Below are 12,191 nucleotides of genomic sequence, written 5' to 3' on the forward strand. Positions count from 1 at the left end.
GTTCGTACATCCTGGTAAATCCACCTAAATGGTTTCGTATGCTTTGGCTATTAACCAATCAGAATTCCACAAAATTATCTTAAGGGTAATGAGGTATGTTACGGACACGAATATAATATTCTGTTTGTTAATACCGAAGTCATTAACGTGAGGAAAATAAACCTACATCCACTTTCAAACATAGGCTGGCTAGAACGCAACGTTGTAGAACGCAGCGTCACAGAAGACTTGTAACGTCATGGCATTGTTCATGACGTCACGTTACCATGACAAACGGATATTTTGCCCTAGGGCATCGTATGAAAAATATGAACCCCGATATGTTCGCCCTCGTAGGTAATAACACTTCTCAGGGTGATACGTGTTACAAACGTATACTCATGGAAAAAATTAAGGGAACGCATGAAATAGCTGTGACTTTTAATCTTTGAATCAGTAAGAGAAAAGTGCATACAAATGAAAAGGCTTATGCCAAATGATGAAAATCAATATCGGGTGTGTTCCTCATGTCTCTGGAGAACTGCTTGGCATCGTCGCATGCTGCTAATGAGTGTACGGATGGTACCAATCGGAATTCTACGCTATTGTTCCTGGAGAGCCATGAAAGTTCATCCAAATTGTTGGATTGAACAGGTCTGTCCCGAACATTGCGGCCAAGAACATCCCAAAGATGTTCGATGGGGTTAAGGTCAGGACTTTTAGCCGGCCATTGCAACACCCGGACACCTGCAACCCTCTGTCTGTCCCGAAAAACATGAGCGATGTGAGGGCGGGTATTGTCATGCTGGAACTCGAACATTCGCCCTGCTGTATGCGCAAAGGGGATCACAATCGGGTTCAAGATCTCGTCACGATATCGTACACCTGGTATCTTGCCATCAACACGCACAAGATTTGTTTTGTGGATAAAGGTAAACCCGCGCCACACCATAACAGAGCCCCCTCCATAACGATCATGCTCTTTGATGGTGGAGGCACTCTGACGTTCCCCAACGCGTCTCCAAACTCGAATTCGACCGTCATTATGGTCTAGTGTGTACCTGCTCTCATCACTAAACATGGTGTTTCTCCATTGACGTACGGTTCTTCCTCCATAGTTCCGTGCCCACTGCAGTCCCAAGCGCTTGTGTTGCTCAGTCATGTTGATTCCAACCAATGGACGGCGGCTTTTTAGACGTGATCAAATTCTGATGTTTGTTCTTCGCCTGAATTCCGTATTGATTTTGGAGGAGGATTTGAACCTGTCTCGCAGAGCCATAAGGCGTAGGGTCCGGTCATCCCGTGGGGTGGTTTTCTTTTTCTGTCCCCGACCACGCCTCATTTTCACGTCACCAGTCGCTCTATAGAGATTCCAAAGTCTGGATATCACGCTAACAGACTTGTGAAAAGTTGTTGCAACCTGTCGTACTGAGCTTTCACCATTAACCATGCCAATTGCCTCCCATTTCTGTGCCAAAGTTAAGTACTGTCTCGCCATGTTAACAATGTTTTAACCGTTGTGTTTGACAGTTCACATACATGTAATGTGTAAATCTAAGTGCAAGTAACTTGACGAGCATGTAGTGTACGTGCATGGAAGGCATTATGGTTTAGGTGAACTGCTCTTCAAGAAAATGATAATACACGGCGCTGAATTTAGTAAACAGGAATTTTGACTTGCCCTAAGCAACACGCGTTCCCTTAATTTTTTCCATGAGTATATTTATGGTGAGTTTTAGTAATACTTCCAAATGAGAAGTCTGAATGTAGTGCAGATAAAGTGATATTCAATACAAATGTAGTTGACTCGCTTTTTAAGATTATTTCTCACACACTTTCACTTTTTGGGACAAGGTAAAACGCAGACTGTGTAGATAAATCGACTTTTTCACGAACACTTGTTATGATATAAGGCGAACCTTTCTTGTGAAGTATTGAGCGGTTTTGTCGCATGTAAATTACAGCTTTTGTGCTCATATGGTGTGTCGTTTCCTTGGAGTAAAACAGGACTTCGTGTTCTAAACTGGACAAGCTATTCAGCCGCGACAAGAGAGACTCTTATGATCATCTTTTGAAAGAGCAAACATGCACTGGGAAAGGTGTCATTCAGAATAAAGAAGTTGATATCCATAAATCTTGCCTTTCGTATGCATTCCACTTTTAAATGTCTCTCGAAGATTTTATGAACACCTGTCAACAGCTTTACGTACTTCTGCCGCTTACATTGGTTAGTTTCAGATCCGAATCTGAACCTCCTTATGAATTGTGCAGTGAATATCATCTTATCCTCCTAACAACCATGGATGATATAAACTATTTTTCTCATTGGTTTGCACACAGAGTTCATTGTTACCCTGTGTTTCGAAAGATCAAATTTTGTCAGATCCTCAACTAATAAATGTATGTGGTGCACCTTTGATGGTACCAACAAAATGAACTATCAAATGGTGAAGTTCTGTGACCCTGTATGACAGTATTGGACACTTGGTTCCAGCTCTCGCAGGGACCAACGCAATATTCACACTCAGCAACATTCCAGATATATAGCCAAAGCTTATGGTTTTGACCAGGCAATTCAGTGATCAACAGCATGAGCACCGATCTACGCAATCGGGAGCTCTACAGAGTCCCTTCACTGAAGTGGTAAAGCCTGAGACTTTCAATAAGCATCCGGTCCACCTTCATGAAGCTGAAATGCTGTTCTGAAAAGCGATATCTCAAACTCATCCACTCAAACTTTCTATAAAGACATAAAAGCACCACCTACCCTTCCACGCAATGAGCTGCAGTGAGCACCCACTGGGGGTGTATAAGGACCCCGCCACATCTATGCCAAGGCTCTACGGCAGCGATGATCTGAAGCGACACCTGCCAAGGCCACTTCCGGGGATGGGATAGACTTCCGCCGATGATCATTGCCTCTGACATAACTCCGCACTGCTCTGGAATACACAACAAAACAACACGGTGTAAATAGAATATCGTGTTTCTTTAATAAACAAACTTCGTAACATGTAAAGCATTCGTCTATTATGTAACAGTTAATTCTGTTTAATGCAATGAATGATACATTATCGAATAATCTTGCAATAACTGCATGCATGTGATATTGAAGTAGGTGGGATTAAACTCTATTTCATAGAACTATGTAAATCCCAATATGATGCACACCCTCCAAAATTGATTTTCATTCACCCTGTATATCCATTAAGACGGTATGACATCATTGTCCGATCAGTGTTTATCTGCACTAGGGTTGTGGGGTAGCCTAGCGGTGAAAGCGTTCGCTCGTCACCGGAAGAAACCGGTTCGATTCCACACATGGTCACTGTGCGTGAAGCCCATTTCTGGCGTCCCCGCCTTGATGTTACTGGAATATTGCTAAAAGCGACGTAAAACCATTCTCATTTATAAGCATTATAGTCGAATATCACAACTCTTCTTGTCTCGACAACTCGACATTTATCATATGGCAACCATAATGAGTTAGTGAGTTATCAACGAATGTATACTCTCCACTTTGCTTATGTCTGTCTCTCTGAGTATACACAAACACGAACATATAACCGATCTACAACGAATGAATGAGGCAAAGTTTATATTCGCAAAGGAACCTTTTAAACAATGAATTGCTATTAAACCAGCGTGAATTTCAATTAAACAGATGAAATGAGGATTTAAAGTTCCAATTTTAAAATTTCACTCAAACATCATGGCAAGCGAAGCTCTTTGGATCGTCTTCTTCTTGACTGCAATAAAAAAGCTGACTATCATAGTTTTCTTTCATTTTGACAACTTGCCTCTCAAAGAACTCACACGTTACTGTTTATAACACGAACGAAGGAACAAAAACGTACGATATATTTCGGAACGTTCAAAAGGCCACATCCCAGAATGAAAAGAGTAAGAGAAGGAAATGCGTTAGTATTAAGATTTAGCATTCCTAACAACATGAAATAAAACACTTTTACAAATATATGAAATGAATGTCTTCCACCCAACTCTACAGGTGTCACGTCCGGCTTTCATTTGATGTTAACAGCCAATGATTTAAAAATTACTTAGACGTTCAACACTCTTCATACTTTGACAACATGCTGCAGATAGTTATCAGTAAACTAAATATTGGATTATCACTGCGCATAACAACAACATTGAACAACGTCGATACACCAAACAACATGGCTAGAACAGTTGTTGAGATAAACAATATCAAATGGTTTCTTTTCCCATTTGACCTTGACTTCTCAGAATTCCCAGAATGGCGTTCAGTGTTTGAACTGCCAGGCTCGTGGCGTGGTTTGTTTAATGGAAAAAATGATGATCTTTTGCTTGATAAAATCTACATCGAAACGTCGCATCTACTGAAAGAAAGAAGTTGTCTATCCATAAAAATCTTCAACCTCATCATACCAACTTTTAAATTGCCACTAAAAGACGTCAAGGCCTCTGCCTATTGGATCGCTAATACATTTCTCCCTGTGAAGTAATTTCAGTACAGTACACTTCAACTCTCAATACTGTACAGGACCATCACATTATCTGCAACTACCCTAAAATTGAGGTCCACTTGACAGCCTCGTAAGTAAGGAGCATAGCTTACACATGCTTATCGCTACAAATGTTGGGCAAGTCCTAAACACTATCTACATGGAAAGCTTACGCGAAACAGACGGCTTGTTACGCGTCTGCATGTCAGATACAACTTTGAAACCAAGGTTCAAACACTCCAAAGATGCATGCACTTTACAGTGCATTTTTTATTCAAGTCATTTTGTTTTGTTTTTCTTTAGCGTCATTTTATGTTTACACAAATGCGATATTGATGAGACAGTTTCTCTCTTCTCTGGAAAGGACGGGCTGAATTACAGGGTGGGACAGACAGAAAGTTTGAAAAATGGAGAAATGCAAATAAAACCGGATATTATTCAATTTTGCCCACAATTCAATGTAAATCTTTGCAGACAAAACTACATTTCCGTTAGGATACCTCACCTTTCGCCGAACACCTAGCACCATCACTATTACGATCAAAATTAGGATTTTACCCTGAAGTGTATATTATATATATGATATGACGATGCTGAAAGTGTTTTGTAAATTCCGAATTTCTTTACACAATTTGAACGTGAATGCAACAAAACGAAACATGAATACTGAAAGACAGCACACAATGTGTACCTAAGGATGAATTTCATATTTTGCTACAATGTCCGGAAAATAATGATTTGAGAATGAAATATTAAAGATTTGTAAATGCTTGTAAATCTCAAAAATAAATATTGTTGAATTCACAAAACAGATGTACCGTTAAAGCAATAGTCAACTTTCTGAACTGTTCTTTCTCCAAAAATGTTTGAAACGATGTTTAAATATAGGTTTTCTATTTTCGTACCACGTGACAACAAAAAATGTTGTAACAACAATTGTAGCATCGGCCAGTTGACCAATATTACTGAATTAAATCTGTCTGTATTTGAAAATGATTCATACCACAAACGCTCATATTTTAGTCGGAATCGTACAAAGGGATTCGCCTTCAGCAGGGAGGATATAGGATGTTGAAAAGGGTTTAATGGATATTCCTATATACCACCATCCATTTATACTTGCCTCTGGATGTCGGAGCGTGCTAACAACTAATAGAAGTTGATAAATATTTAACCAGAGAACAACAATACTTTCGCGAACCACTATAGGCTATTCTTGGAGCAGTGATAGCATTTCTCTTTGTATGGGGCATTCAAACATCGCTTAATAGTGTGGGATGGATCTATGACTGTGTTACTCAATGTGAACCCGGCTGCAGGTGATGTTATGCCACATGTACTATTCATATCTCCTGACACGTGGTTAAGGATCATATTTGACTGACCTCCTTGTGTGAGTTAATAAATGACCAGATATGCTGACCATCTATACTAGCAATGTCGCGAACAATACGTCTTTTATGTTCCGATGAATACAGGCACGCGGCGAGAGGCTTGACGAGTAGTCATATTTGACTAGACGGGGAATGGTTGTAGACTTGACGCATGCTCAGTATAGCAAACTTCCAACACGCTCTCACCAATCCTAAAAAATGGATGGCTTACTGGCATCAAACTTAGATTTTAATGCACTTTTAAAAATGTTTACCACGCCAACCCGCCATGTGTCACGCCTTCAATGGTGCCCTTGCGAAATATGGATGTAGCAGTGTTCCTATCAGTGTTGAGTGAGTTTAGTTTTACGCCGCTTTTAGCAATATTCCAGCAATATCACGACGGGGGACACCAGGAAATGGGCTTCACACATTGTACCCACTTGGGGAATCGAACGCTGGTCTTCGGCGTGACGAGCGAACGCTTTAACCACTAGGCTACCCCACCGCCCCTATCAATGTTGAATTGGTAGATGTAAGAATGAACCACTTAATGAAAGAAAAGGTTTTAATAGTCCAAATTCTAGTGAGGACGAAATGCAGGTATTAATCGCCTGTCCTGTATACAATGCTGAACGTTTAACCTTTTACATGTGTGCTATGTTATATGCCCGAATGTTTCACTGTATGTGATGCCAAAACAACTTGTTTATTGTATCCAACAATGCAATATGTTCTTTAGCTGCCAAAACCTGCCATTTAATCCTTAAAAAGCGGAGAATAGTTTTACACCCATGATATGTGTCCTATTTTCTAACCGCTGTACAGTTTAACGTGTAAAGTATCTGGTCCTGACGGAGTGACCCTATGTACGTTTTTTGTACTTTATCTATTTTCTCATACTATATACAGTGCACTCTGTCTGATTCGGGCTGTAGTTACTGTATCATTGGTGAGATTCAAATGAACAGCCCGTCGGTCTACCATCTGCCTGAACGTGGCACAAGAGAGAAGTGAGCTGACTCATGCCTCCATTGTGGTGCTGATGTAGAGCTGAAGCAGATTCTACTGTGTTTGTTTCATATCATTATTGTTGAAGTTTTGGACAAAAGTAGTGTATATTAAAATTCCCAATCAATGTTTTCAAGAAACACAATTGTGTTCGTATATTAATGGGTGACGGCAATATTCCAAATGAATGCCTTATGTAGTAGGAACATGATGGACCTTCACCATAACTGGGCTTACAAATAGCACTGGAGTAACAAAATTGGAGTGTTTGGTAACATTGTATCATAATGTCAAATTGACACTGTGGTGTGACCGTTATGCTACAAATTCTGATGGGACATCATTTTCAACAATTTACACCATAAGCCCCTCATAACGTATTAAATCAATATTACATATGAGATAAGTAAACACTATTCTTTGGTCCCGGCAAACTTCTTCATTAATCATCACTATTTGAGTCCTGTTAACTTAAATTGGATAAGTAAACAATACCGCTTAAGTAAACGTTTTACATGGTCCCTGGAAGTAAATTACTGACCAAACGAGACCTGATAACTAAATTAGCGATCACCACATAATCCGACGTGGGGGACATGTCAGTCACCAGGTAAATAAACATCCCACTTACAGCTTGCGCTGGCGTAAGCAGTTTACAATACACTGACAACTGGAGGCCAGCCCTGATGAGTTGTTCATTGTTATATGTAGCTTGGGAGTATCAGTGAGTAGACCGGTGCAATAAAACATGTTATATTACTTACAAATCTTGTCCGTTACTCTGCCATTTACAGATATTGATAAATTTGGATAAGTAAAAAACCTGATAAGTAAACAATTTTGACGAGTCCCTTGAAAGTTTACTTATCAGGTTTCCACTGTACATGTAATCTACCTTTCGGTATTCGCTGATTGCACAACTAAATATGATTGCAACCAATCACGAATGCTGAACTCTCGCACCATGAAAGGGCCGTATTAGAACAGAGATTCTCAGGAAGCTATGACACGTAAACCTTTTGGGAAGAAAATGAGTTCTGGGTACTAGTGATGTATTCTAACCTAGAATCCCATACGAGACGAACTGTTGGTGCTAAGGATCTATTCCCAACACGAGTCCCTCGGGAGACAAGTTTGAGGTACCAGTCTATTTCAACCCAGAAGAGATAAGTCCCAAGTACCTCGTATCATTTCTGGTCCGGAGTCCTTTAACAAACGAAGACGGGTGTTAGTAGTTGCGTTATACAAGCGAAAAGAAAGATGTTTCATATTTTCAAAACTTCCAGCGAAATTGAAATCCCAATGTATTTTATTGATGTATTGTGTAAATGGGTTGGGATTTTGAGAGTATGAAAAATGAAACTCTTTTTAGAAAGGCGTCCGATATTTTGTCAGTACATACTGAAAGTGAGACTATCTAAAACATGTTTTATGGTTAATGGGGCACAGAGTAGATCCCATCAAAGCACTGATCAAACATGAATCATAAGTTACTGATGTAAGGTCATTAGATCCACACATAATTGACCTCATATAGTGAACAATGTAATGGCTAATTGTCGAGGTGTTTGGGTATTCTTATTGATGTTTGAATGAAAGGTATACTGGAAAATGTCAGAAAAAAAAGTTTTCCGTAGACTGTTCAGTTGCGAGATGGATAAGTTCAAGTGATGGTACACTTCTTTAAAATTCACCAAAACGGAAATAATACTCTAAGCATGCTTTCAGTTCAAAATGATATTTGATCAGCATCCTGTTGACAAAACCTATTTGATTAACAAAACAGAGAAATGCACTAATTGATTCCAGGCTGAAACTTGCAGATGGTCAAAATATAGAATGAGAAAATATATTTAGTGCAATTTGTAAATAACTTCAGTGTGACGATAAAACTGGCTATATGCTGGATAAAACTGGCTATATGCCTTTGATACAGAAACTGTCCAGTCCGATACAAATACGTTAATCATATTGTCCCTGTTGTAATTGTATAATTGTATATGAAATTGTGTATCACCTGATACTGAGCCGTAGTGTATCATAAACAATTGAAAAAGTGCATTGTATGAAAACACATATATGTTCTCCATATGATCTTGTAAGATTTTGGAGAATATACTCTTGTTCTGCTCTTTCCTCTTTTGTCTTTCCTCTTATTTCATGGCTGAAGGGGTTTCAACGAATCTTCCCGTCTGTCAGCTACACAGGCTTAAACATATGTTGAGATAAATGCACAATTACCCAGGACCAAAATTTCCGCAGCTCTCATAGCGTTAAGATAGTTTTAAGTGCCATGCATTAACATTACCTTACGGCTCTCACAGCGCTGAGAGAACATCGAAAATCTGGACCCAGTCGTGTAAGTGTAAGTAGTAGTTGTGATATTTGTATGAAGAAAACAAGGACCAAGGGACAGTTCGACTTATCCGAGTGTTCGACACATCCATCAACATAGAAATGGCCAAGAACCAACATGACCAGTAGTATAATTAATGGTGGTTCTGGACCACCGTTAATTAAACTACTAATTAATATCATTAACAAAGATCTAGACCCTTTCCCAGAACCACCATTAATTATACTACTTGACCAAATCGACAGGGACCTCGAGATGAGTTTGACACAACCGCTAATTCATCTCAGCCGAGTTCGAGACATTAGGGCTCGATTGTTCTTTGTTTTTATTACTAAAATACTTTTCATTCGAAGCACAACTTTTTCAATAACAACCTTTCATGTTTCTGATGTAGGCCTAATCTGAGTAAACACTAATCCGCACTAAATTAGAATATGGCCATTATGTCTTTAAATCCTATTTCGATTAGTCCATGTGTGGCTAGTTACAGTTTGAGTATCTATCCGAATAGTAAATACATACTGTCATTAAACAATCGCCCGATGTATACTAACGGAAAAAGAGGAACTGTGTATGCCACAAAATTGTAAAACATTATTCGAAAAATGATAAAAATAATCCTCAATGAAAGGGTAGCAAAGCACTTTACATGAAAATGTCATGTATCGCGCATGGCACTTGCACCTTGTACACAACGAACTTTCTCACTTTTCGCATGCTCTTTCACACAGATCATGCTGAAAACTGCTGAACAGTTGATTATTCTCTAGCCTCTGAATGTTGAGGAAAACGCGTTAATGTCAGCTAACTGGGCGAAAGCCATGTCGTTCCTCATAGCAAATCAGCGCCTCTGCACCGTGTGTATGCTGGAGACTGGAGTGGTCCAATGCGGAAACAACAGACATTTTGGTGTCCATCGAAACACGGTCTGATTTCTAAGGAAACGTTGTCAAACGTAACGGGAATGCGTGAGATTTGCCTCGGACTGGCCGTTTACGCTTAACGTCAGTTCGGCAAGACAACCACATTCTACTGACCTAAGGGATCGATTCCAGATTGTCAGTTTGACTGCTCGGACCATTCCTGGCTCACTTCAGGGGCTATACGAAACTGACTGAATGAGCAGAACATTCGACCCCCACTGCCTGTAGTACATCCAGTGTTACTCCAACGTTGCCGACACTTACGTTTTGTCTGGTGCAGACAGCATCTCCGCTACTGGAGACAAAGTTGGGATTGTATTTTGTTCAAGATTTTATCTGAACAGTTCAGATTGCAGGACAAGGGTGTACAGACGACAAGGTGAACGTGATGATGACGTGTCCGTTGTTCAACATCCACAGTTTGGTGGTAGAAGTGTTATGGTATGGAGCGCAATCACACCTAATGGCAATCTGACAGGTCTGCGATACAGGAATGAAATCATTGGACCTCGTGTGAAGCCGTAACCTCACGCTTCAGCAAAGTAATGTCTGTCCACGTGTCGCTGGTGTTGTGATCGGTTTCATGAAACATTACAACATTCTGGTGCTCCGATTGGGCAACTGTTTCTTCGGACCCGTCCCCTACTGAGCACGTTTAGGATGAAATAGACAGACGTTTACGTCAAGCCCAGAATGAGCCATTGACGTTCGCTAAATTGGAACAAGCTTTGAATCAGGTTGCTTTTTGCAATCGTTTGGTGTCGTCTATTTGTCAAGCCTGCATCAACACTAAATGTGGACACACACGATACTGAGTATCCGAACTGACTGTTGACACCATCAGCTGACTGTTCTCATCAAGGGTGTGATTACAGAGAACACCGTAAATCACGTTTCCATAATTGTGCATTAAAAATGACATAACGTCATTAATGCAGAATGGACTAATTCCAGTAACACATATTGTTTGTGGCAGTATTGGGTGTTTATTTTGTGTTTGTTTTATTGTCTGTTTGTTTGTCGAGCAAGCTTAGGATGAAGGACGTTTACGTCAAGCCCAGTATCAGCCATTGATCTTTGCTGAATAAGGACAAGCATTGGTTCGTAGAGTGCATATAGTGAGTGAGTTTGGTTTAACTCCGTTGTGAACAGGATTCCAGATACGTCACGGTGTGTCAGCTTAATGTTCAGGGACAGCTCAAGGTGATACAGTCTCTTACTTCCACCACTTAGACGACACCAGCAGACATGTTGAAAAGCATAAGCACTACGAACCAGGACTCCAACCCACTATCAAAGGTTTTTGGAGAGCCAAAGATACGCAACTCTGCACAGCACATTATGGATCGGCTATGGTCCAAACACTACTTGAAATGAATACTTTAAGAGAATTTCATTTAAGGAGAGCACATCGGTAAACGCCAAATCCCACAGCGCTGACGTCAATGTTGCTCCCGAAGTGAAAGTTACTAGTGGACACCCTTCCTGAAACTCCCTTCTTCCTACTTTGCCAGATATACTATCATTTAGCAGAAACCATCTGTAACACAAACCAGGACTCATCTTTTTCGTAGTAACATTTAACCAGTTGTTTCTGTGTAATACATGTATGTTTTCTCAGGCGCCTGTGTTTGTGGAGCTCTTTCTAGTATGTCATGCATAATTTCCAAATCTTTGAAAGGCATTTACAAGTGGTCATGTTATATCCACCTTATAAATCGACCAAGGATATATACTTTATCTATAATTTCAATATTTGGTATGCACTGCTTATTGGGATGAGGCTCGCTTCGCACGCGCTAACTGTGCCCTACACATGCGCTTCCCGCACTACCTGTCTTTCGAGGAACACGCTGTTCACACCGAGAAACAATCTCATTCTTAACAAGCCAAGCCTTGCCAAGCCAATTAAGGTTCAGGGGTTCGAAACCTGGTGTCGACACGACATGTTGAAAATAAATATAATGTCATATTTTACGATCATATTCAGTGATGGGAAGACAAAGTCGTATCAGTCTTCAAAACAGTAATGATTCAAAGTTCAGGAGCAGAGGGACAT

General features: G+C 40.1%; 1 protein-coding gene across 1 annotated transcript in view; it reads right to left on the minus strand.

Annotated features, from left to right (window-relative positions):
- LOC137272342 (serine proteinase stubble-like) overlaps positions 1 to 12,191 on the minus strand; it is an 86,943-nt gene that overhangs the window by 42,717 nt on the left and 32,035 nt on the right. Inside the window, exon 2 of the mRNA XM_067804710.1 lies at positions 2,747 to 2,921. Within this exon, the coding sequence (XP_067660811.1) occupies positions 2,747 to 2,921 (175 nt within the window). The remainder of the gene's footprint in view (positions 1 to 2,746; positions 2,922 to 12,191) is intronic.

The sequence above is a fragment of the Haliotis asinina genome, chromosome 2 (assembly GCF_037392515.1).
Source record: "Haliotis asinina isolate JCU_RB_2024 chromosome 2, JCU_Hal_asi_v2, whole genome shotgun sequence".
NCBI classification, from domain to species: Eukaryota; Metazoa; Mollusca; class Gastropoda; order Lepetellida; family Haliotidae; genus Haliotis; species Haliotis asinina.